Raw genomic sequence first — 26319 nt, forward strand, 5'->3', positions numbered from 1 at the left:
TAGTTATTCCAAAACTTATACATAACTTATATAATATGAAATGGGAGGGTATATTATGTGCTTGAGTGAATTCGGACTAAAAAAATACGATTGGGTTGGGGTTGACATGGGCGAGTAAGACAACAACCCGACCCACCCAATAAATGATTGTGTTGAGGTTTGGTTGCGTTTGGGCGGGTTTTTTTTTTCCCTTCATTATAATCCGTCCGATCAGATTTGAAATGTGCATGGACATATTCAGGTTGACCCAACCCAAGTTGCAACCCTAAATTTTGGACAGCAACTTAAGGCCATACTTGTTATCCGACGTGTTGTTTAATATGTAGGCTAGTCAGATAGCAAACGAGTTCACTCTACAACCGATTTTCCGCTCTTGTGTTTTTGTTTCTTGATTTTTATTTTCCATCCAAAGACTAACAAAAGGAAAATGTAAGAAAAGAAAATGAGAGTGCGAAAATCATTTATCGTCGTCATATATAACCTGCGAAATGATATCCACCAGTCGAAATAGCACAACATAGCCGCACTCTATCTGTGGGTTAGCGTAGCGAACACAACAGCTCTATACGTAGCCTAAACACTTCATTCATCATAAGAACACAATAAAGAAGCCTTAACAAAATTCACAAGCACAAAAAGCATGAGCAAAACAATACTACCCGTTTCAAAACTACCTCGAATCGTATTACTATAAACAAGACTTGAACTCAAACACGTAGAAAACGCAAACTCGAAATCAATACCATTGTTAATCTCAAGACTATCAACAAGCAAACATTTTATGATGTTAGCGCGTGCTAGCTTAACGTTTTTCATGGTGTGCATTTTGTGCATATCATCTACAGCATGTGCCCAAGAGTACAAGCCTCCAGAGGGTGACCTCAAAGCCATGAGGCAGAGATATCAAAGGTGGCAGGACAAATATGGCCGAAAATATAAGAGTGAAGAGGAAAAGGAATACCGTTTTGGGATATACAAATCCAACCTTGAGTTTGTTGATTTCATAAATTCTCAAAATCTTTCATACAAACTCAGCGACAATAAGTTTGCAGATATCACAAACATAGAATTCACAACAAACTACATGGGTTTCCAAACTAGGAGAGATCTAAAGACGAGGTTCATCTATGACAAGGAAGAAGATTTGCCGACTACAGTGGATTGGAGAAAGCGTGGCGCGGTAACTCCAATCAAGGAGCAAGGCAAATGTGGTATAAATTACATTTTATTTCTCCCCCTTTTTATGCTCCTGAAATTTCAGTTTTTCTGCTAGAAGATGGTTCAGGAATTACTTTTCTAAGTTTAGTTTCGTACTTTCTGGAATTATTCTACAACAAATGTATATTCTATCACGTTCCAAGTACATACCAAGACGCCAAAGCTTAATACAGTTTTTGATTTAAGATATACAAACAATGATAAAAAGTTGGGTTGTAGATAATACTCACATGTCCTTGATGTTCAGCCTGCTGATAGCATATTAATTAGCAACGTCTGATAGTATTACACTTACAATGCAGGAAGTTGTTGGGCTTTCTCAGCCGTAGCAGCTGTTGAAGGAATTAACAAAATCAAAACTGGAAACTTGGTGTCACTATCAGAGCAAGAACTTGTGGACTGCGATGTGAACTCTGGGAACGAAGGCTGTAGTGGTGGATTCATGGAGAAAGCGTTTAGTTTCATAAAAGATAACGGACTCTCCACCGAAGACGATTATCCCTACGAAGGATTACAGGGTACCTGTGATGAGGATAAATTGAAAAGACGTGCTGTGAACATAAGTGGCTATGAAAGAATACCTGTCAATAACGAGAAAAGCCTACAAGCCGCAGTTGCTCGCCAACCTGTCTCTGTTGCAATCGATGCTGGCAGTTATGGTTTTCAACTCTATTCTTCAGGTATCTTCACTGGTTATTGTGGAAAGAATCTCAACCATGGAGTCACCGCAGTGGGGTATGGAGAAGATAGTGGTAAAAAGTACTGGATTGTGAAGAATTCCTGGGGTCTTGACTGGGGTGAATCTGGTTATGTAAGAATAACACGCAACTCGGCTGATAAGGAAGGTACTTGCGGCATTGCCATGCAGGCTAGCTACCCTGTTCAGGCTTGAGCAGTATGATAAATTAACCTTCTTCTATATAGTAACAAGGTAAAATATGCAACCATGGAATTCCAAATAGTACAAAGAAAACAAGGAAAATAATTCAAACATAATGGGTATTAACTGAGATTACGTAGTTTATCAAATAACATGGGCATATCTTATTAGCATTTCATCATTAATTCATGTTACAATTGTTATTCTGAGAAATGCTGAGTTTTCTATACAGACGCAAATAAATGTTTAGTTTAGTTCACAGCGGTTTAGAGTTTGAAAAGAAAGTGGTTAAGAAAGAAACAGGGAAACCAAACTATAAGTTATCAATCATATTCCAAAAGGAGAAGAGGAATTTCGTTTCTGGGAAAGAAAAATAGCATCACAAAGAGGATCCTCGTTCGATCCTAAACCCATTCATCATGTCAAAAGCTACTCTAAGAAAAAATAAGCTGAAAAATTACCAAGCCTAGAGACAAGAGGACTACTATTGAAATTACACTGAAAATTTTCTTATTCTTCAAATCCTACCTTCACTTTGCTAAAACAATAAATACTTCATCTCACAACTATCTGTTTAGGTTTCTTTCAAAATGTAGATATTTATAGTGCTAAATAAAAATTTTGTTACATATGGGTCCAAATAAGTTTACAAGCACAAACTTGTTCAGCTCTATGAAGAATTATTTTTCATCTCGAACTCTTCTTGGCCCTAGGATTAATAAGAATTAAGAACCATGAATTTACCATCAAATGACAACAGACTTTTAAGACGCTTAGTGGCAGAGAAAAGGAACATCGAACCCATACTTCAAATGGACTGAGTACTAGCTCCCATCGACATAAAGAACTGGAATCCATGGCCTCAAAGAAATACAGGGAGCTACGACTTCAATTCTCTAAATTGTTGCCTCACAGAACAAGCTAGCTCCCATTCACCAGCGCCAGCCAACCTCTCAACAACCTTCAGTCTAGTCCTGATATAAGGTATAAAACCTCTCTCCGTCATCCTAATCACCACCTTCCCCGCCAAAATATACTCACCCACATCCAAGCACCCGTTGACCACCAATTCATAGCTCTCACAGCTGACAGGGTGACCCTCCCTCTCTAAGAACCCAATCATCTCAACTGCTCTCCATATCTCTTTGTTTGCTCGCAATGCTGCTGCCACTTTCATAACCGTCCCCTGCCTTGGAGTCAACCCAACTTTCTCCACCATTTGCTTAATCACATCTACTGCCTCGGCTGTTCTTCTGACAGTGCACATTGCACCAATTACTGTGTCAAAACTCTCCAAATCAGGAATACATCCTACCCTACTCATACCCTTTAAGAGTTTAACCGCCTCATTCAACTGATCAACAGAACACAAAGAAGATATCAGGTAATTGCACACTCCACAGTCAGGATGATATCCAATTGACTGCATATCCAATAAGATCTCAGACACAGACAGAGATTCTTTCCGGCAGTTCATCCAAGCAGAAGAGAGGAGAAGAAGGGTTTGGGGGACAGGGACGCAGCCAGAGCGAAGAGTTCGTTGGAGAATGGCAAGAGCAAGAGGGAAGGGATTGGAGCTTTGGAGTGTAAATGAAAGGAGGCAGGAATAAGTAATCTGCGCTCTAGAACGAGGCCTTAGAGGGATGAAAGACTGCAAAATTTGATCAACGACTTGTGTTCTAAGGTTGTTGGGATAGGTTGAAAGGAATGAGAAAGGATTGGGGTTTTGGCATGCTTGGGCAGAGGAAATGAGGAGATCAGGTATCTTCTCGTATGCTTTGGCTTCAACCGTATTTCTTATGGTTTCATGGAGCATTTGAGATGAAGTGATCAAGTGACAGGAGCGATGCTGCAGGAGACAACAAGGTACAGGAAGAAGAGATGTGCAAAGCTTTGCATTTGCTGCTCTCAAAGCCATGTTGTACTTGTAGACTGTGTTGCATCAATATTTGCATGATATCGGCACCACCTCGACAATTACAAAACCAAACCTGAAGAATTTTATCAATTCAACAACATTAACATACAGTAGCTGAATGGTTAGCTTGAAATTTTTTTTCGGTTTACGTATTACGTAGTAGAGATGAGTACACAAATGGAAGTGACAGCATCCGGATTACAAATGAAATCTAAACAAATATTAACACAAGGTAGGTGGGAAACAAATAACATGGGATGGATGTCAAGTCGTGAATCTGCAGTTGGTATTAAACAAATCAACTTGGAAAGATGCTACGGAGATAAGGATAATGGTTGGGCAGAGATTAACAAAAAAGAATGCAAGGAATTTGTCTCAGAGGAATATTGTCGAACAGGAAGTGGGCATTCAATGACAAATAACAATACGAGAATCGGCGAGCTTACCTCATTTAAATAAGCAGCCAGGCCTGTCTACTCTTTCTGTTGATTATTGCTCAAACGAGATTGAATTCCCACTCTTCTCTGAGTCGAATCCTCACTCTCCTTAGTACTTACTTACGGGTGGGTTCAGAGTTTTCTGTGGTCTTGGAGAGAGAGAGAGAGACAGAGAGAGAGAGAGGAGGGATTACTGATTGGATTGGTTTCTTACTTTTGATTTTATCTAATTATATTTTAACACATGATTTATTAATTGTAAAATTTTTAAAAATATGTGGTATTTTTAAATTCCGAATATGAATCATATTATTACTAATTTATTATGGGGTTTAGCCAACTCTTTCATTCCGTAATGTACATAATATCGTTTGTTCAATGAAAGAGCGAGTATATAGAGTACTAAGCATTATTCTTACTGATTAGCTTGGGTTATACTTTTCTAAGAGTTGGTGATGACAAAAATCAACAAGTAGGAGGTTAAAATAGATATGTAGATAGCAGGATCTTTTTTAACTATTTTTTTTTTTTTTTTAAAGATCATGTTAAGTGGGATTAAATTGTCAAAGAGTAATACTAGATAGACTAACAAAAAAAATAATAATTTAATAGAAAATAAGCGTTAATACTAATAATTTAATTATTAACAACCACATTATATAATTTACAAAATACTATTTAAATAAATAATTTCCCTTACATTATTGTTTACAAAATATATTTAGCCACATCGACTATATAAATGAATTTAACATTTTAATTTGACATCTTCGTGTAAATGTTATTTTCAATTTAAAGGAAGATGACGTTAAAAGAAGAAAAAAAAAGTGTAAATTAATACAATTTGAAAACTTCATGGGGTGCAAATGTGAGAAAAGTGGAAGTTAGATTTTCTGTGTTCGGGTGAAAGTCTTAAACCCTATCGATCAGAAACAACGTTAAACCTTAAACCTTAAACCCAGGCAATTGTACGGGAACTACTCTACCATTTCTCTCTCGGTGTTAGAAATGGCGGGGCCGTTGCTTCGCTCTATCTGGTCCTCCACGCGCAACTCTTTCTCTTCCTCCTTTGCGTCCCCCACTCTCAAACCCTACCCATTAACCCCACGCGCATCTCCACTCGCACGCGCCTTCTCGGCAGCCACTGCGGCCTCCAATGCTAGTACTTCCCCGAACACCGTCCTGGATCCGAGCCGACTCCGCAACGTGGCGGTAATAGCCCATGTGGACCACGGCAAGACGACGCTCATGGACCGCCTGCTCCGCCAGTGCGGCGCCGACATCCCCCACGAACGAGCCATGGACTCCATCAGCCTCGAGCGCGAGCGCGGAATTACCATCGCCTCCAAGGTCAGTGACTGACTTTGTGTTCGAGTGTAATCCTATATTGCTATGCAAATAGGAATCTGAAATTTTAAAGAAATCGAAATGCTTTTGTTTACTTTGGTTGTCTTTGATTGTGGTTACATCAATTACCTTAAAATGATTTGCAGGTCACGTCAATTCCATGGAAGGAGAATGAGTTAAACATGGTTGATACGCCTGGACATGCCGATTTCGGTGGTGAAGTAAGCTCGTTTTTGAAACCAATGATCAATGTTTCTGTGTTGTCCCTCAATGGATGCAAATTATATATGTTTATGCATGTTGATTGCTCATTTTCATTGCTCTTGTGCTACTTTTTTTGTTGATCGCTTCGTAGGTTGAGCGGGTTGTTGGTATGGTTGAGGGCGCAATTTTAGTTGTTGATGCTGGGGAAGGTCCACTTGCACAGACCAAGTTCGTACTTGCTAAAGCCTTAAAATATGGGCTGCGCCCCATTCTTCTTCTAAACAAAGTAGATCGTCCTGCAGGTACTTATTCGTGCTTGGTGCATCTTTAATTTGAAAAGTTGAACCTATATTGCACGAATAATTATAGAACGGGATTGTTGATTAACGGGGGACATTAGCAATCTGGATGGTTTAGGAGTTCTTTGTTTATAGGGTATTTGGGTTCCTTCACTGCTTGGATTGGACAGCTGAAGACATCATAATCCTTTAAACTCTTGATTTGGGTTAAAGATTGACATCTCTATTTGTTTAGCTTATTAACTTCTCTATTTGTTAAACTTAGTAACTATCTTTTTCCAAGTAGTGGAGTTATCCAAAAATTGGGTTGTGTTTGAGTTGGCAGGGTTCGTCCAACCGAAATCCCACTCATAGAACTGGTGTTTTATTTACGATATATGAATGCAAGGCACAAGCAAACACATGTAAACTCTCTAAGAAAAGAAGAGTTGTGTGATGAAGATTTTTGGTTGCTTCCTTGAAGGCATTCTGTTTGTGCATAATGTTCTCTCTAGTGTCTGAAAGTCTGGCTTGTCTCGTTTTATTTGGCATCCTGTTCCCTTTTATTGTTTCACATTCCTCTTGCCATAATTTCTATCACATAGTTGTCATTTCATTTCCAAAAAAGAAAACAGTTTCCATCTCGTACATCAAAATTTATTGTGCTGTATTTTCCGTTACTTGGATTAGTGCTTATGTTATTAATTCTTGTGCTTATGCAGTTTCTGAGGAGATGTGTAATGAAGTTGAGAGTTTGGTGTTTGATCTTTTTGCGAATCTTGGTGCTACAGGTGTGGATATACAAGAATCAACATGGTTACACCCACGTTTGCTGTGGTTTATTTTTTAGACTAGAAAATCCCTTATCGTGAATTTCAAGCTAATATATTGGTCTCTCCACTCATTGCCAATTGGTTTTGGTTGGATACTCGAACTTTGACAGGGTTGGAAACAAGAAATTCATCCATATGTCAGGCCATATGTTAGTGGGAATGTTGAGATTTTAAAATATTACTTTGGGCATTTCAAGGCTTGCACTACAATACATAATATCCTGGGCCACAGCACCTAGCCAATTGATCTTGAGTTGGATGCTCTAATTTTAACATCATATGAAAGTGGGCAATGCATTCATATGTTCAACACAATTTGACCACACATGTTCTTTGTTACCCGATATAATTTATCTACATGTTTGTCTCAATCCTACCACAAATAAGAAGGCATGTTGAGAATACAAAAATCTCACATCTGATATGTGAAGCCTTGCATCACAGTATACAAAATGCTGAGCTTCTCCGCCCATTGCCATTTGGTTTTGTGTTATGTTATAAATTTAGTTTTCACTTTCATAACTTCGTATTGGTCGGATGAAAAACTAATTAAACATATTCCTATTTTTGAATTAGAGGAGCAGCTAGATTTTCCTGTGCTGTATGCTTCTGCTAAAGAAGGATGGGCTTCCACCACTTTCACCAAAGATCCTCCTGCTGATGCAAGAAATATGTCACGACTGCTTGATGCCATTATAAGTCATGTTCCTCCACCAACGGCCAATCTTGAGGCACCTTTCCAAATGCTGGTTTGTATACTTATCCCCTGTGTGCTCTCCTCTTCCCCTTTAAGCTGGAAATATGCAGGTTGAGTCAATATTATTTATGAAGTTCTTTCACTTGAGATTTGCATATGCACATATCATTTCAATAGAGGCTGTTGTTTGTATTGTAGAGAATTAAAAAGGTTCTAAATGAAGGCTGTTTTCTTACTTTCCTATATTTTTGTTCACTATGCACTGCATCTTTTTGTTTCGTGTCAAATGCGGTAAAACGTTTGTGAACTGTTTTGGCATACTTTCATTTGTAGAAATCTTTAATTCTGTGGCTGTAAAACCTGTGTCATCTTTTTTGACCTGGTAAAACAAACTGGCCAAGCAATAATATTATTGTTTCTGTTACAACTTAATGGATAAATGACTAACTTTTGTATTTTCCTCTCGTTCATTTTTATTTTTCATAGTACTGGAAAAATTAAAATAGCATATATTGATGTTTATGTAAGGTTTCTATGATGGAACGAGACTTCTACCTTGGACGAATATTGACCGGACGAGTTTCTTCTGGCAGCATTCGCATTGGTGACAGAGTTCATGGGCTTCGTCACAAAGATTCTGGAGTTGAGAAAATTGAAGAAGGGAAGGTTTGTGGTTTTATATTTGCCTCATGGTTGTTAAAACTTAAAAGTGAATTTCTTTTGCAGTGGACAATGTTTGATTCTTTATGACCGTGAGATTTTACCCATGTTGGGTTAAAGCTCTTATAGCGTTCACCATGACTTATCTGAAATGGCTTCCTTAATAATTCTTAGAATGAACTACTATTGCCCTCAAAAGCCATCAGTTTGAAATTGGTTAATTAGATTATTGAGGCTTCTAGCTTTATTTTCTCTGACTAAGAATCTGATATGAAAAACAACCTCTCAAGCATCACCGTCTCTCAAAGAACAATGAAAAGTTTGATATTTGTACTCAAAGTGCTGTGGCTTTTTACAGTATTCAAAGCTCAACTTCAAATGAAATATTAAAATCTTACAATACTAAGTTTCTGTTAGTAATGTACTAGATAACCCTTTTTTTTTCCTGCAGGTTGTGAAGCTGATGAAAAAGAAGGGAACACATATGGTCGTAATTGATTGTGCTGGAGCTGGTGACATAGTGTCAATGGCTGGGTTAGCAAGCCCATCTATTGGCCATACAGTTGCAAGCGTTGAGGTATATTGATGCAATCTTGGTTTTAGACTTTAGTTTTTGTTCGTTCACAATTACTTTTCATTTTATTTTCTCCTATTTTATTTTAGCAAATATGAATAATAGCTTCATTGTATATTTTCCTGTATCCATTGTACTTCTGTTCCTAGTCTTACCTTGAGAAGGCTTGGTACTGGGGTCCTCACTAAGTTTTCTGAGCTCCCTTTGTTGTTGCTAGCCTACATCAATTGTGTTTTGTCTTTAAAATTAATTGCTTCGATGACTTTAGCTACTTTTGTCTCAAGAAGATGGAAAACATTATGGTCTGTAATTCTTTTTTGGCAGTGGTAGTTTTAGCATCACTCCAGGGTTTTCAATTTTTAATCCTTTTTTCTTTTGAAGAAACTTTGTATCTTTTTATAATATGTCATGGTTGTACATTCCATGCAAAACTGACGTATGGTTGCTTCTGATAGATTATGACTGCATTGCCCACCGTTGAGTTGGATCCCCCAACTATTTCCATGACTTTTGGTGTCAATGACTCTCCCTTAGCTGGTCGTGATGGTACCCATGTAAGTGATGATTTTTTCCTGTTTGCAAACAGTTGTTACACATGTTCTATTTAAACTACATTTTATCATTGATGACTGTATTTCATTTAGCTGTTTTAGTGTTATACTGATAAACTTATGCACCTATACTCTCACTTTTGGTTTGAAATCATTGATTTATGAATAGAAAATCTGTACTTGGTCGGATAAACTTACAGGGAAAATATACAGACCAAGTGTATATAGGAAGATTAGAGATTTGACAGTTTGTGTTGCAATTCATTCTTATCATCTATGTTTTTTTTTTCCTAAATTTGACGTTAAAGTAGGGTTGATTTACATGTTCAATGGAAAATATATAGGACATGAACATGGTAGGAATATGGCTGATGTCCAGCAACTTCTAAGTTTTAAGTAATGAATTCATTAAACATGCATAATAATAAGTTAATAACTCCTGCTAGGGGTACTCTGTCCTCTCAGGTAATGTTCAAAATTCTATTTTTGTCCACCAACCTGTGGGCATGTTCTCGACAAATGTTTTTGGGGTTACTGTTCATGCTGTGTCTTATTTGAAGTCTTAACATGGCCTTACCTCCCTATGTATTTCCTTTCTACTTAAATGTAAGAAAGCTGATGACTGCATCTTTAGAATGGGTGGACTTATGGACCACTCTACATAATCTGACAGACTGATGTGTTATATCTGTAGCTCACCGGAGGTAAAATTGGTGATCGACTATCAGCTGAATCGGAAACAAATCTTGCCATTAATGTTCTCCCAGGCTTATCAGAATCATTTGAAGTTCAGGGGAGGGGAGAACTTCAACTGGGTTTGTTCCTCTTAAATTTGCAGTTATTTTCCCTTTTCATTGTTTAATTCCAAGAGACACTATGTCAATTATTAATAAAAAATAGACAGAGTTTAGCTTATGTTAACAAGGTTCTTTCCCGCTTGCTTCTCTACATTTCATTGCAAATTAAGTTTAAACATATTGTTAATGTAGTTTTCATATTGTGAAAACAGGTATTTTAATTGAGAATATGAGGCGGGAAGGCTTTGAACTGTCTGTCTCACCACCCAAAGTCATGTGAGGCACCCTTTTGTTGCTTTATTGCAATGCATTTTTTCTGTATACATGGAATTCCCCATTCCAATAATTTTTTCTTTAAGGAAAAAGTATCCATACTATGGAGATATTAAGGTTCTGAAAACATAAAGATACTCAATTAGATTGGTAAACCAACAAAATATTTGCACCAAAATCTGAAGTACTTTCTTTGTGAGATATTGATAGGCATAATGTTGTATCATATGCTTCGCAATAAATGTATAATACCCTAATTCTACTTTACATGATATCTTTGAAAAAGGGAATCAGCGATTATTCAGTTACAGCTCCTATGTTCTGTTTATTTTGGTATATTTACGGCTATGGTGTGTGTATCTGTATGTGGCATGTGCTCACATATTAGTATATGTATATGCACACACGGCTATTTATTGTATGATTATTTGTTTATCTTTTTTATTGTTGAATAACTTATCTAAACAACTGATGCAATTTTGCTTTCACTGAATCAGGTACAAAACAGAGAATGGTCAAAAACTTGAGCCAATTGAAGAAGTTACTATCGAGGTAAGACTTTCAGATGTAAAATTTTGCTACTCTTTTCTTTCAACAAATGAGACTCATATGCACTGGCTTTTATTTTCAGGTAAATGAAGAGCATGTGGGGTTAGTAATGCAAGCCTTATCTAATAGGCGTGCTGAGGTTATCGATATGGGTCCTGTTCCAGGAAGCGCCGACCGGACTAGATTGTCTTTGACATGTCCATCAAGGTTCTGTTGCCCTCTCAATGTCAATTCTTCTTTTCTTCCTCATTTTGTTATTTTGCTCTATAAGCAATCATTGTTACTGTAGCATTTATATATTTTAGCATATTGATTTTGTTATCAAGGAAAAAAAAAAAAAAAAAAAACAACATCTTATCATCTTACTCATTTGGTTTCATGGTAACTACTTACCATTGCACAACCAATGTTGAATTGCATAATCTTTAACCATTTCAAAGCGTGTGATCAATTAATTTATCATTTACCGTTTTCCATTTTAAATTGGGCCCCATATTGATGGCAGGTTTTTGGCAATCAATACGACATTACTTTTGAAGAATTGAATTGATCCTTTCTGTTGTATTCTTCAGGGGCCTGGTTGGTTACAGAAGCGTATTTAGCAGTGACACACGTGGAACTGGATTTATGCATCGTGCTTTCTTAAGTATGATTTTCCCCCATCTTGCTATTCCTACTTCTCCATTCCTTTGCCTTTTTGGTCCTGTGAATCTGTCATGTACTTGGGTGATTTCTAGGGAGTTAAACCTTCTCCTGATTGTTCATCACCTAAATTGGGCCCGGACGTGATGTGACCCTAAGACTCGAAATCCTCCATTTGACATTTTCTAGTTGCAAGGTTTTTATTGTGTGTCCAGATATTTGTGCCTATATGCATATATTAGGGTGCACAAATGCCACCCTAACTAAAAATCTTGCCAGTTTACCACCCAGACTCTTGTTTTAGTGTAAATGTACCACGTACATTAGTTTCCTTAAAAAATTAGTCAAAGCGTATCTGCAAAACAGGTGAGTCCTTTTTCAAGGGTATTTAATCCACTTAAAGACCTAGATTACTTAGGATAAGAGTTCAGTTGACTATATCTTTTGGGGCATATCTTCCTTTCCTCGAAGACAGGCTGTAGTCAACAGAGTTCTTATCCCAACTTGTCTAGGGGTCTTGGAGTGGTGAGAAGAAAAAGTGCTCACGTGCCCAATACACGATGAGTTTTGATGAAATTTCTTGCAGAAATTGTCACTCTAGAAGTTGAATCTGGGTGGTGGCAAGATTTTTAGTTGGGTGGTTGATGTGCACACCCCTAATAGTCCAGTTTGTGCAAATTTCCCTATATGTGTGTGTGTGTGTGTGTCTAAACAAGTTTTATCAAGAGAACAAAAGGAATTACAAGAAGCATGGCCACATAGTCCTTGAAACACCTAAAACAACAGAAGAAACTCAAAACCCCAAAAAAAAATTAAAAACTCAACAAACAGAGAGAACGCTAACTCAGAGAGCCCTGGCTACAGAACTCCTCTCCAAGCAAGACAAGTCACACTATAAGGAATGTTCTTGAAATGTTTAACAGAAAAGTCTGGATAGATGCAAGTTGTCTAAAGCGTAAATATTGTAATATTACCTTGTAAAAGCAGTTTTAAAACAAAGTGAATCAACTTTCAGTTTTTCATTTATCTCTAGATCTTTAAAATTGTTTTGTTATAATATGCAATGTAGCTCGTCTTAATCTTGATTCATGATATAAGTTTGGATACAGAGTATGACACTTTAACCACAATGTTTATTCTGTTAAACTTGCTTTGTTACTTTGGAATGCATGCTGCGGTTCTTATTTTGATTGCAAGCGCAAAAAAGTACTACAAGTTGTTTTTTTTTTTGTTTTTTTTTTTTTGTTTTTGTTACAAAAAGTATTCTAACCTTCATAGTGGACCACTAGCTTGTTCTGAATGAAAATCAATAAGAATTATTACAACCTCTTGTTAGAAGTAAACTTTTTATTTTATTTTATTTCGGGTATCGGGTATAAATGTTTTTACGTTGTTTAGCTTTGTTGTTGCTTGATTGAAGTTTCGTTTGATTTTAATATTCTCATGCATGTTATCTGTTATGCAGAATATGAGAAATATCGAGGTCCTCTTGGTGATGTCAGGAAAGGAGTGTTGGTATGTGTGTACTTGCCGTTAGATATATAATGTACTCCATTTTCATATTGTTAAAATTCCTTTTTTGATCAAACTGCGATTTTCTTAAGGAGATCTATTTAACATCTTAACCATTAGAGATGTCTCTGAAAAACTGCTTTTATTTTTATATTTTGATCTAAAGTTGGCTGATTGTTATGGCTTGTGAAAAAATAAAAATAAAATTTTGTAAGCACTATGTCCCTCATTGAAAACAAAAGGTGATGTAATTCTGCTTCTAACACATCTTATTAAATCTTCTATATGTTACACCTGGTTTTTTATATCAAAGTTGTATGTGTTGGATGACAATTAATGTCTCTTTGTATTTAATTCTATAGGTGTCAATGGGCTATGGTACAATCACAGCGTATGCCTTAGTGAGTTTAGAACCTCGCGGAACTCTTTTTGTCACTCCTGGGATGGAGGTTGGTACACATATGATCAGTTCATGTCGCTGCTTGTCTTTTTCCTTTCCCAAAATTTGATAAAACTAATTCATATTGACTCGAGGATGCTTATTTATAAGATATCAGTTTGTTGCTTTTAACCATTGCCTCTCTGCCGAAAAAACATCTTTTAAGGTTGGAATACTTTAGATCCTTGGTTTTAACCAAGAAATGAGCATGGTCGTGTTCCGACAGCATAAAGAAGAAAAAAATGAGTGTGGTGCTGTTCTTCATTTATAGATTATAAAGAGAGTGAGAAATTATGGACTAGAACATTGGTCTTTCTGTAATTTTTTGGGCAAATTAACTGATATAGAATGGCCCAGGATAAAAATTGATTTCAAACCACAATAACAGGTGAAAAATATGTGACTAGTAGAAGGAACTTGCTAGACCTGGTTTCGTTTGATATTAAACTTGTTTCCGTTTTGTTCATTAATACAGACATATGATGGCATGATTGTTGGCGAGCACTCGAGGGACACAGATCTAGATGTGAGTACATTTTATGCTTTTCATGTTAGATGTTGTGTTATGTTTAGGTTATCGAAAAGTGTGTGATATTTAGCTGACTGACCTTGACTGTGCAGGTCAACCCAGTTAGAAATAAGGAACTTACAAATATACGTGCTGCTAGCAAGGATGAGAATGTGAAACTATCTCCTCCCCGCCTTGTATGTATCAACCAATTTCTTCCTCTTTATTCTTGTTTCACAGCATGCATCATATAGCCGCTGTACTTTAATCAGGATTATTTTGTAGCCATATTATAAAGATATGGATTATGGACAACGATCTTCCTATTTTGAGGAGAAATCGGAAAATAATAGCAAATTCATTGCTGTAAATGTTACTGCTAGATCATTTTTATCTGTTAAGTGATTGCTAACATCTGAAAGCATTGGGATGCAGATGACTCTTGAAGAAGCAATAGGGTATGTAGCCTCTGATGAACTGATTGAGGTAAGTCTGATTTTAACTTTATCCTTCCATTTGCGATTAATACCTAATAGTGAACAGTTTCCGTATATTGCCACAGAAATTATTAACTGAGGTTCGTCCTTAACAAAATGTAGTTCATGATTCCTACTTGTATTCCAATATTTCAAAGTAAATAGAGACGTTAGTTGCTGAATTAGTTAGAGAAAATTTGTATTTACTAACTTATTCCAGGAAAATAAAAACTGAACGAACAGAATAATCACATTTTCTAACTTCTCAAACTACGTCATAAATCTATCAAAAAGGAAAAAAGTTGCTCGTTTTATATAAAATTGATGCTTTAGTATCCTGTGAATCTGTGATAGTGGTGTTGCCGAATTAGTTTAGAAAATTCTTATGTACTTACTAATTCCAGAAAAAAGAATTAGAAATGAACGAACAGAATAAATCTCGTTTTATAACTTCTTGTATTTACGCCATTAACTAAAGAAGGAAAAGTTGCTCGTTTTATGTAAAAGTTGCTCAGGTGATAATAATCCCGCGATGCTTTCATATGTGCAGGTTACACCAAAGACAATACGGTTAAGGAAGAAATATCTGGACGTAAACAAGCGTAAAAGCATGAGTAAAAGGCAAAAGGAATGAATCCCGCCTTCTCTGCAGTTCTGTAACGTCGTTAGGTATACTACTTGAATGTATCCACAGTAGTACTCATAACATATATGTACTCTCGTTCAACCAGTACACGGCAATTTTGGTGAAATTGTATGCGTCGCGGAAGATTTATTCTTTAACAGATCTGAGCAAAGAAACTTGATGTTGTATTTGGTGAGAAGAAAAAAAATAAAGGAAGTCGGAAATTCTTGATTCTTGCCTCTTGTCATTTGTATGTAAACTTAAACGCACACAAATGAAGCAAGTGTTGGATTTAACAATATGATACCAGATTTTGGTTGTAAAATATGTATCTTATGGAGACAAGTAGAGGGATGATTTCGGATCGGGAATAAGGTTTTTAATTTTGATTATGAAAAACTTCGGATTTCATTTGAATTTCTCGATTCAAATGTTTCGGAAATTTTGACATTAGAGTTATCTTGGAACTTTCGGAGCATAATTTGGAATTCGTATATTTTACAACTTTGTAGGTATAATTGAACTTTTTCATAATCTAGTGTTTAATGTTAGTGCTCCAACAAAATAAAAAGAAAACGAATTTCCACTACTTTTTTGATCTCATACTTAGAATAAGAGCATCTTCAAAGATGTCAAATATTAAACATCAAAATGATATTTGATGGCTTATGTGGTAGTTTGACATTTTGTACAATTCTTTGCTCCATCTAATATGTTAAATAATAATGTCAATCTATCATTTATTTTTGTTTATCTCTTTGTGGGGTCTAATTGTTGAGACAACCAATCAAATACTTGAAACACCCAACAACATTTATTTGGGTAAATTACACAAAACTACCTCAACTATGGGTTGAACTATAATCTCATACCTTGTGTTTTAAAAACTACAATGTCATACCTCATCTTACGAATTTGTTGTAATGTCAGACCTCTGTCAAATTTTCTGTCAATTGTTCTATTAAATGTTAACGTGACTTGAAGTGGAGCATACTCCCTAAACCAATTGGATTAAAAAATTATATAAGTATTAAATAATAAAATTTAAAATTTAGAAATGAAATCTTTCAAATATTTTTATTAAAAAAAGAGTAGGAATCTTTTAAAGGATGATGGCCAATCCACCCTTCTTCCCCAATACGTCTGCGTCCCGCCGCCGCCCTCTTCCTCAAAACCCCATAACAGCAATAACCACCACCATTACTACCCAACAACGTCGTCATACTCCGCTTCCTTCAAGGGTTGATGTTGCTACCTCTTCTTATTCTTCTCTTTCCTAGAACTCCTTGTCCTCACCGTCTTCCTCGTCATCATCCTCACGTCAAGCCGAATAAGCCGTCATTCAATCTCTAGCAAGTCGGTGACCCAATCCCACCCCAACCAAAACCCTACCTCTTCCTCCCTCAGCATTCACATGCTCTTTTTAGCCGCTGACACACCCTGACCCAGAATATCCACCTGGACTCAGAATCAAGCTATGTTGGCCAACAATCAGAAGGTGAAGAAACCATAAAGTGTAGTGAGGTGGAAAATGAAAATAGATTAAAACCTAAAAGTGCCTAAATGCAAGAGTCCGCAAGTGTGAGGGATTGAAGCTCAATTCACACGTGATGTCAGAGCATGAGTAAAGTATAGTAACAGTAGGATAAGAATTATACCACCGAAGGTACTCTCCTATACCAACATTTTCCAAGAATCCTCGTCAACACGAAAGCTCTGCTACTAAAACCTGGAAGGGCGAAAAATAAGGGTGAGTGGACCTAAAAAAATGAAGCTTTGTAAAACCTTTTTGAAAACATAGTAACCTCTCATGGTAAAATACGTGTAGTTTCCAAACATAGCATACCACGTATAGTATGAAAATACTTACCATAATAGTAATATCATCGAGAATGCAATACTTAATAATATTTCGTAAATAAACACATAACATTCGGTAATCACAATATCTCGAATAAACGAACATACACTAACAGGTGTTCATCGAAGTGAGCGTACGATGCGATGTGAACATACACAAGAAGATTGACCCTGGCTTGAACGAGTACTAACACCATTGCAGCATATGATAAGCGAATAACATAATTATAATCATGTAATGGTAAATCGATAATTCTAGTCAACATAACACCATTCATGGCCGCAAATATAATTAAGGCATCCTATAATCGCATGCATACATGTGCCTCCCGTAGGGTTTAGAATAATTTCATAATTCTCAACATTACGACCTTTTTTATAAACGTTAATTTAATTATGGCAATCACGTAGAAACTTCATTATTAAATATGTATGTGGAAACTAAACAAATATATATACTATACAGATACTTGCAAGGTCGCAACCGTTCGAACTAAGAAAGCCGAAGTCCCCAATAGTAATCACACCTAAGCATAATATTGCGATCCATTAGTAAAACTCAACTAAAACGATTAAATTTGGGAAAACGGAGTGCGAATTTGGAATCAAGGCGTCCAATTACACTAAGAAGGGTCCCAAGCAATTTTTTTTGTAAAAAGTCAACCGAACCTCCCCCCTGTCAACTACATTAAAACTTTGGAATTTCATTCAATGAATGTCAAAAGCAGACTTGGGACATCGAAATTAGCGTAGAAGGGTTTCCGAGAAAATTTCAATCAACAAAAGTCAACTAACGATCAACAGTTAACTTTAACGTAATATTTCATCCTCAAACGGAATATTTTGTTAAAGTTAACTAGAGATTCCTAAATGGGTCCGGGCCGAATTCGGGTCGGATTCGGGTTTGGGTTGGTTTGGAACCGGGTTTTCCTTGGGCTTTTTCTTGTTTTTTTTTATTTTTTATTTTTTATTTTTATTGTATCGCGTCGGGTTGATTTGTTTGGGCTCGCAGGTTGTACTCGCTGGACCCAGCGAAGAAGAAGGCCGAATTTGGTCTTGTCGTGGTCGAAGTTGGCCGGAAAACAGCTCGAAAGCCGTCGGATTCTCACGGAAAACTAAGAAAGGGTCCCTGAGGTATTTTATGCACCAACACGCACATCTAAGCTAAAAATTAGACTTAGATAGCGAGATGAGAAAGATTGAGGGAGTTCTAAGACTCACCTTTGTTGGAAACGACGAGAAATCGGAGGAAAAATCATGAATAGTGGCAATGGCTACTGTGCAGTTTGAACCATCAACTTGGCATCCTGAGCACGTTAAGGGAAGTAATGGTGGTCTGGGTGGTTCACCAGATAAAGAGTGGCGAGGTGTTGGTTGTTGAGCTTAATCTTGACGTGCGTCAAGATGGGAAGAAGACTCACGGACGGAGTGAGAGAGAGAGAGAGATAGAGAGCCAAAAGGGAAAAGAGATAAGGGAAAGTTTGAAAGAGAAATGAGTAGGGTGAGGTGGCAGAAAATGAGTGGTGATTCAGAGAAATGGAGACATGGGAGGAATGGGCATGGGCCCATTAGCTCACAAAAATCTCAACAGAAATTAATAAAATAATGAAGGACAATCTATCCAAAATAGTCAATTTACTAGATTACCCCTTACCTTCATAATTTCATAAAATCTTTGTCGTAACGCTGAATTCGATTCCGCTTGCATCTATGTGTTCGTACCGTCAATTACTTCGAGAATACAATAAAATAATAGCTCATATGTATCACGAAACGACGGCCAACAAAAGTCAACAATTTCGTCTCTAAGGCATTTTCATCAATTCACTATTTTTAATTAAAAAAAATTGTAAAATTAGGGACGAGTTGTTACAGTCGCTAACCCCAACAAGGTCGTGATCAAGTACGGCGAGTCCAGGTTCAATGTGCTGTACCACGGGATTTCATTAGGCAAGGCCTCTATCCTTGGCTTTTACCATGACATCAATGTTGTCCCCCAAGTCGTCGCCACCATCACCGTGGATCAATTCAATTTTCTGACGTCGCCGATTTAGTCCGAGATGTTCCCTCAATTTGCTTCCTGGATTAAAATCCACTTCCCAATTTTGCCTTGAATTCTATTTGGCTACTAAGAAAATCACATAAACCCACTATCTTTGGTGGTAGGGAGAGTTCTTGGAGTTGTGCTTCTTCCAGAAGAGAAAGGTGAAGGTGGAAAGAAAAGGAGGATAGCAACGGAGGAAAGGGAAGTTGAATGAGTGGAGAAGGAGGTTGAGGTGGAGGTAGGCGGTGAGGCCTATAATTTTTAATTAATATTTAAATGATTTGTAGGGGGTGCTTAGAGATGGCTGTCATCAGGTGGACTAAGGAAGAATGATGGGTTTGTAGAGGTGGGTCCTATAATTTTTAATTATTATTTAAATGATTTAATTTTTATTTTTTTATATTTAATTAATTATTAATCTAGTTGGGTTAGGGAGTGGGCCCTGCCTCAAGCCACATCAGCATTTATCAGAGAAATTAATAGAAAAACTGACGAAGGGCTGACATTGCAACAAATTCGTAAAATGAAGTACGACGTTGTAATTTACAAAATATAAGGTATGAGATTATGGTTCAACCAATAGTTGAGGTAGTTTGTGTAATTTACCCTATTTGTTATATATTGCACTACATCTATTAAAAAATCATTAAATAAATTTGGCACCAAAAGGCTTTGTCTTCAATTGGCTCAACACCACGTAAAAAATTGAAGGCTCGGTTGGATTGCCATTTTTAACTTTTGTGTCTGTTTGGAACTTTCTTGTGTCTGTTTTTTTTTTTTTTTTTTTTTTGTCAAACCTATGTATCTCCTTTGGAGATACTCTAAACAAATCACATGAGAGTTAAGGGACACAATTAGGAGGAGTGTGGAGAAAGAGAAAATGTGTGCAAAAGTTACTCCTTAATAAATAATGGAGTAGGATTCTCTCTCCTCCAAATTCCCTCTCCTCACCTCCACATATATCTCACTTTTCTCGTTTTCTCTCTATAAAGAAGTCAACACAAGATGTCGACATAATTTGATCGTGATCATACAAATATAAGGGGAGAAAAGGAAAGAGGAATTTAGGGAGGCAAAAATCCTACTCCATAAATAATTGCAAAGGTCGGTGACTTGGAGAAATAGTGCAACAATGCTTATACTATACAGCTCAACATTTCATAATGTTGTTGTCTATGAGATTTAGGCCATTTCCAATGGAAAGAGTTAATGGTCCAAAAGTAAAAAAAAAAAAAAAAAAATGGCCTGAATTGCCTTAAAATCATGTCTAACCGATGGTTGGGTTATAATCCAATGGAACTCACCAGACCATTATTTGGCCAAATGGGCATCAAGTTGGCCAAATGTAGCCACCCTCTTAGCCCCTTTTTTTGGCACAACTCCCCAGTTGCAATAATTGATTCAAATTTAATAACTAGATTTGAAAACATCTAAAGGTTGGTTAATTAAGTTAACCAATAAATTAAAAATATAAACTTAAAACTAATAAATTATTGAGGAGGCTAAACATAACCCCTTTGGTCGGAGATGGTATATTAGTATGGTCTGACACTATTCATTTAAAAATAATTTTTTGCGGAGCTATAATTTTGGACGGGTTTATATTTGCCCTTTCGATGGAGATGGCCTTAAGGGTGGATATCAAACGGACAAATTTGAATCCTTTTTGGTCAATTTGGTTTAGTTTTGATAAAAAAAAATCAAAACAATTTAAAAATCGAATGAAACTGATTTGTTTTAGTTTGGTTTGATTTTGATACTTTTGAAACGACTAAAATAAAATTGAACGTACTATATATTTTTAATTATTAATTATATTTTTTTTATACGTGTCAACATATTATAAGTTTCCATGATTATAAACAAATCAGAAAATTTGTTACTTGTTTTTTATGTGATATTATAACTAATAAATCGTTTGCTAGAATGAGATCTTACTTAATTGAAATTTAGTCTTAGTTGACTTGATGAAAGTTTTGAGATGTACTGAAGTGTTGAATATGCTTAAATCGACCTAACTAAACTGATTAAAAATAATTTGTTTGGTTCATGATCATGACTAAGAACTTTGTCAAAACTAATTCTTCTTTGGTTTACACTTGTGGAGTTGCTCCATGAACTTGTTTGCTAATAGTTCTACAACAGTTCGATTTCAATGATGGCATTGATTAAAGTTGAACTAAATGAAACTGTTGAATGCTAAGTAGTTCATTTATATTTTTATGTCAAATCAAATCAAATCAAACAACGTCCACTCCTAATGGGAATTCAAAAATAAGGTATTCCTAAAAGGAAAATGCTAAAGAAACCATGCAAAGTATTTAATCATCAACCATTATATCATGTAATTTACAAAATGTGATTCAAATAGATGATCTCTCTAGATTAATTCTCAGAAAAAAAAAAAAAAAAAAAAAGAATAGAGATCCAAAATAAAAGTAGCCTATCAGGACACTACACAAGTTAACAACAACAGTGAGCAAAACATATATATATATATATATATATATATATATATATATATATATATATATATATATTACAAGGCTTTCATCACAAATGGTCCCTAAAATTAACCTTCACCATCACGATGGTCCCTAAAATTGAAAATCAATCAATGTAGTCCCTAAAAATAGGTGTTGCAAATCAATGTGGTCATTCTGTCACAATTCTGTTAAAAATTCGGTTAAGTGTTGATATGGCTCATAAATGGGTCTCATAAGTCTTTTTTTTTTTCTCACAAATGGTCCCTGAAATTGACGCGCGACATCAAAATGGTCCTTGCAATTGAAAATCGATCAATGTAGTCCCGCAAATAAGTGTCCCAAATTAATGTAGTTCTTCCGTCACAATTCTGTCAAAAATTTTGTTATATGCTGATGTGACACATAAATGAGTCACACAAGTCTAATTAAATTAAAAAATTACAAATAGATTTAATAATTTAATTGTTAATAAAAAGTTGTCAATCTAAAAAACCAATCTTGCAATCACCTCCGATCTCGGTCCACATTCATCTACCTCATTTGCTGTTTATTCTCTAAAAAAAAAATCTCAATACACCAATCTTTACACACTTCGACACACTTCACCAAATTGAACCTGGATCAAGATCACCTGTGGTGGTAGCTTGGCCGATTGGCAATGACTTCTGGGAGATCACTGTTAACATTTAGGTGATCAACATCCTCACAACCTTATCTTGAAAAGCTTGTTCAGCGCTTCCCTGGTGGTCTAATGACTCAAAAAACAGCGAGGTTTGCATAATGAGAATATAACAGAGGTGCATCTATTGTTGGTTAAAAACTATTTCCAAACCCCCTCTTAGGCCTTGGTTAAGTCTTGTGCCTTTGAGAATTTATGAAAGGGATCTCTCTTCGGAATAGGCGCTATTATAAGAAGAAAAAATTCATTGGGCAAAAAGGTATTTAAACAACTTTTTTAATTAATTATTATGTCCACACTAGCATATAACATTTTTTTTTTTACAGAATTGTGGTGAAATGATCATATTGATTTGCGACACCTATTTTCAAGGATTTCATTCATCAATTTTGGACCATCTTGATGGTGTGGAACAATTTTAGGGACCATCTTGATGATGTGGATCAATTTCAGGGACCACTTGTGATAAAAACCCGTAAATCTTGCGGGGCCTTTTATGTGCCACATTAGCACTTAACGAAATTTTTAACATAATTATGACGGAATGACCACATTGATTTGCGACACCTATTTTCAGGGACTACATTGATTGATTTTCAATTTCAAGGACCATCTTGATGGTAAGGGTCAATTTTTGGGACCATCTTGATGGTAAGGGTCAATTTCAGGGACCATTTGTGATAAAAACTCTTATATATATTGTGGAGCAAAAAATAATTTCAAAAATTATAGAGCTGACACGTGGATTATTTCCCAAGAAAGACAATACTACCCTTATTAAATGAGCAAGGAGCAGTCTCATTCATCACGCGCAGCTGAGGTAGAGCAGGCCAAGATCAACTGCTCAAGGCACCTCTGTCCGTGGGAAAAGTCAAGGGTATTTACAATAGAATAATCCCTTACTCTTATCATAAATACATCCCTAATCAGAGAAGATCTCTTTCAAGTAAGTAATTCTAATTCCATTTATTTAGGATATTTACCTAATTACTCCAAGATATTTACACAAATATCTTGGAATATTCCCACCAAAAATACCACATAGGGCCGGCCACTTTCTCATTTTCTCCTATAAATACCCATTTTATCTCCAAAATTCAGAAGGCTTTTGCTACCCGCAAACTTCTAAACACATTTTTTTCAGAATTCTAACTTTGTCTTCGGCCAAAGCCCCTCATTCATCGTGGGTGCGTAAAGTTTTTTACCTTAATCTTAAGTGTTATTATTTTGCAAGTGCAAATTCGTCAATTAAAGGAAGACGAAAATTTGCATCCACATATATATTCCGTGTTCGTAGAGCAAAGAGAGACACGTAACCAATTTTTTGAAAAGATAAAAATAGGCATGCATGCAGTCTACTTTCTCCTACTCTTGTTCATCGTTCTATAAATAGTGAAGAGTCAGGCGACGGTGGTGGTGGTGGTAGTCGCAGGGGAAAATTGGAAATTGGAAAGTGAGAAGGCCCAGTGCCAGGTGTCCCCATCACAACAAGCGTGTGACAGTTGAGAACGCAAGTGCTCCAGCATTGCTCATATGTTCATATAGCAGTGAAAAGTCATGCAACCACCTCTCTCTCTCTCTCTCTCTCTTTCTATCTCTCTCTCTCTCTCTCTCGCTCCTCTGAAATTCCTCCTCCGCGTATGGCGATGGATCGCGTCACATGGCGAACCCAAGTTCTCTCGAACCACCTCAACCAACCCTCACCGAGCTCTCTCCCTCTTTCCCCCAACCCCTGCCTCGATTTTTTTCCGCCCGAGCTCTCCGAGACCTTCGAATTCGACACCAAGGAGATGCGCAAGTTCCTCGACGCCCACAATCTCGAGGACCGGGACTGGCTTTTTGGCCTTATAAAGCAGAGCAAGCTCTTTAATCCCGGAGAGGCCGGCGGCCAGTTATTTGTCTCGCCGGACTACAACCAAAGCATGGAGCAGCAGCGGCAGATGACCATGAAGCGAATTGCCTACTTGCTGGATCGTGGAGTTATCAAAGACTGGCTTACGGATAAAGGGGTTGATGCCGAGTTGTGAAAGTTTGCGTTGTTCGAGGTTATCGTGATTTATGATCATTCCCTTGCTGTCAAGCTTGGTGCACATTTGTTTTTGTGGTATGATCAATTAATGAATTGAATTTCATGGCATTGTTTTTTATTTCAAATTTAAGTGTGGAATGTTAAGGATGGAGTTCATTGATTTCCAAGTTTTCGGTTTGTTGATGAATTGCAGGGGCGGTGCCATCCAAGTTTTCGGCACAAAGCGCCATCACGACAAGTGGCTGAGGGACACTGAGAATTATGCCATCATGGGTTGCTTTGCAATGTCTGAGTTGGGCCACGGTAGTAATGTATGCTGAGGTTGTTCAACTTCAATCATTTGGTCTGCATTCTCATGTCTGCAGATGGTTGTTTGCCTTATTTTTTGCTAAGTTTTCACTTTTTGCTTTTGGAATTATGTTTATAGGTTCGAGGGATTGAAACAGTCACCACTTATGATTCGAATACTGGAGAATTTGTTATTAGTACTCCTTGTGAATCAGCTCAGAATTATTGGATTGGAGCAGCAGCTAATGTAAGGATAATCTTTTTCATTTTTTTTCTTGGATAAGATAATGTAAGGATCACCTTAAAAGCGTAGCGCTGCGCGTTTTATAATTCTTGCCTCAGTTATATTTCATATTACTACAAATTCCCAATAAGGTTCCTCCATCGGCTGTCTGTACACTGATATATTACTTTTCTTGGTGATGTTCAGCATGCCACACACTCAATAGTCTTTTCACAACTCAGTATTTCCGGGAACAACCAAGGTGTCTATGCTCTTATAGCCCATATCAGGGATGAAAATGGTAATGTTTGTCCAGGAGTTCGTATTGCCGATTGTGGTCACAAAATTGGCTTAAATGGTGTTGATAATGGTCGAATATGGTAATCATGTTTTTAGTTTTTATTGGAAGAAAGAATGGCAACTAGGGTTAGGTTAGGTGAATGGCAACTAGGGTTAGGTTAGGTCGCATGTTCACCGTACAAAGGATTTTAGGGTGATAGATAGTGTTGTCAATTCCCTTAATTCAAGGGATGTGTCTCTTGTTGTCAATTTCCTCAATTTGTCTTATTTGTCTTGTCAATTCCCTTAATTTAAGGGATGTGTCTTATTTGTTCTTTTTTGTTAGCTTTAGACATAAATCAAGGAGGGATAGGTAGTCTTGTTTTCTTCCCTCTAGCACATATATATTGCTATCTCTTGTACCTGATTGTCTTATGATGAATATACCATTCACAAAATTCAATATGGTATCAGAGCAGTGACCCTAACCGGCCTGTCTCTGTGGTGTTCTCTTGAGAGATTTGTGAGCTTCTTGTCCTTTAATCATGGCTGAAGAAAGCTTAGTAAATTTGGAAGGAGACGGCTTTCATGCTACTCTACCATCACCACACTCAGATATTGATATCAACCCAAATCAACGTCTTAGTTCTGTCTTGCTAAATGAGTTTAACTATCTTCCATGGGAGAGAGCAATTTCTCTTGCTCTGGAAGGACGATCAAAGCTTGGTTAGGTTAATGGTGCTATTCCAATGCCTGAGACTACCTCACCGGAGTATGATGTTTGGCTATGCAAAGACCAGTTGGTCATGTCGTGGCTACTCAATTCCATGGATTGTAAGATTGCAGAAATTTTTAGCTATGCTGAATCCTCCATGACTCTTTGGAAAAATCTCAAGGAAATGTATGGAAATCAGAACAATGCGGCTAGAGTGTTTCAGTTAAAGAAGGACATTGCTGGTTTGCAACAGGAAGGGAAGCCATTTGTGCAACATCTTGGAAAGCTGACCACTATG

The 26319-nt window shown here is 36.7% G+C and overlaps 3 protein-coding genes and 1 pseudogene across 11 annotated transcripts in view; 3 read left to right on the forward strand and 1 right to left on the reverse strand.

Annotated features, from left to right (window-relative positions):
- The window catches only part of LOC137740709 (KDEL-tailed cysteine endopeptidase CEP2-like), a 36167-nt gene extending 33884 nt beyond the window's left edge, over nucleotides 1-2283 (forward strand). Inside the window, exons 2-3 of the mRNA XM_088699791.1 lie at nucleotides 720-1211; nucleotides 1521-2283. Of these exons, the coding sequence (XP_088555917.1) occupies nucleotides 782-1211; nucleotides 1521-2110 (1020 nt within the window). The 5' untranslated portion in view covers nucleotides 720-781 and the 3' untranslated portion in view covers nucleotides 2111-2283. The remainder of the gene's footprint in view (nucleotides 1-719; nucleotides 1212-1520) is intronic.
- Nucleotides 1-15835, forward strand: part of LOC137739550 (uncharacterized) — a 49719-nt gene extending 33884 nt beyond the window's left edge. For 2 of the 6 annotated variants that reach the window (XM_088699786.1, XM_088699785.1), the window contains exons 2-20: nucleotides 5282-5803; nucleotides 5947-6021; nucleotides 6156-6306; nucleotides 7005-7073; nucleotides 7692-7864; nucleotides 8341-8478; nucleotides 8924-9049; nucleotides 9502-9600; nucleotides 10292-10412; nucleotides 10607-10670; nucleotides 11165-11219; nucleotides 11299-11423; nucleotides 11789-11862; nucleotides 13324-13373; nucleotides 13733-13819; nucleotides 14285-14335; nucleotides 14431-14514; nucleotides 14753-14803; nucleotides 15344-15835. In XM_088699786.1, the coding sequence (XP_088555912.1) occupies nucleotides 5462-5803; nucleotides 5947-6021; nucleotides 6156-6306; nucleotides 7005-7073; nucleotides 7692-7864; nucleotides 8341-8478; nucleotides 8924-9049; nucleotides 9502-9600; nucleotides 10292-10412; nucleotides 10607-10670; nucleotides 11165-11219; nucleotides 11299-11423; nucleotides 11789-11862; nucleotides 13324-13373; nucleotides 13733-13819; nucleotides 14285-14335; nucleotides 14431-14514; nucleotides 14753-14803; nucleotides 15344-15427 (2019 nt within the window). In that variant the 5' untranslated portion in view covers nucleotides 5282-5461 and the 3' untranslated portion in view covers nucleotides 15428-15835. The remainder of the gene's footprint in view (nucleotides 1-5281; nucleotides 5804-5946; nucleotides 6022-6155; nucleotides 6307-7004; nucleotides 7074-7691; nucleotides 7865-8340; nucleotides 8479-8923; nucleotides 9050-9501; nucleotides 9601-10291; nucleotides 10413-10606; nucleotides 10671-11164; nucleotides 11220-11298; nucleotides 11424-11788; nucleotides 11863-13323; nucleotides 13374-13732; nucleotides 13820-14284; nucleotides 14336-14430; nucleotides 14515-14752; nucleotides 14804-15343) is intronic. The other 4 variants (XM_088699787.1, XM_088699789.1, XM_088699790.1 and 1 more) reach the window with 4 other exon arrangements.
- Nucleotides 1324-4681, reverse strand: LOC137740276 (pentatricopeptide repeat-containing protein At1g06270). 3 transcript variants are annotated; one of them, XR_015966426.1, is made up of 4 exons: nucleotides 4463-4657; nucleotides 2906-4089; nucleotides 1800-2105; nucleotides 1324-1719 (listed from the first exon to the last, which is right to left on the reverse strand). XR_015966426.1 is itself a non-coding variant. In XM_068480128.2 (2 exons), the coding sequence occupies exon 2, from the start codon at nucleotides 4014-4016 to the stop codon at nucleotides 2979-2981; it is 1038 nt and encodes a 345-aa protein (XP_068336229.1). In that variant the 5' UTR covers nucleotides 4017-4089; nucleotides 4463-4681; the 3' UTR covers nucleotides 2581-2978. The 3 variants fall into 3 exon arrangements, 1 of the variants encoding a protein (XP_068336229.1); XR_015966427.1 differs by lacking the exon at nucleotides 1324-1719 and having other exon boundaries at nucleotides 1968-2096; nucleotides 4463-4599; XM_068480128.2 differs by lacking the exons at nucleotides 1324-1719; nucleotides 1800-2105 and having other exon boundaries at nucleotides 2581-4089; nucleotides 4463-4681.
- Nucleotides 15836-24096: 8261 nt separating the features above from the next.
- LOC148694432 (putative acyl-coenzyme A oxidase 3.2, peroxisomal) lies at nucleotides 24097-24845 on the forward strand (annotated as a pseudogene). The gene is made up of 2 exons (XR_015966428.1): nucleotides 24097-24591; nucleotides 24710-24845. The product of XR_015966428.1 is annotated as a putative acyl-coenzyme A oxidase 3.2, peroxisomal (transcript).
- The last annotated feature ends 1474 nt before the right edge of the window (nucleotides 24846-26319 follow it).

Source organism: Pyrus communis, chromosome 9 (genome assembly GCF_041283825.1).
Source record: "Pyrus communis isolate YQ-2024b chromosome 9, ASM4128382v1, whole genome shotgun sequence".
Lineage (NCBI taxonomy): Eukaryota > Viridiplantae > Streptophyta > Magnoliopsida > Rosales > Rosaceae > Pyrus > Pyrus communis.

Bases quoted from the DNA above. Each gene is read 5' to 3' on its own strand.
- LOC137740276 (XM_068480128.2), bottom strand. From the start codon at position 4,016: ATGGCTTTGAGAGCAGCAAATGCAAAGCTTTGCACATCTCTTCTTCCT.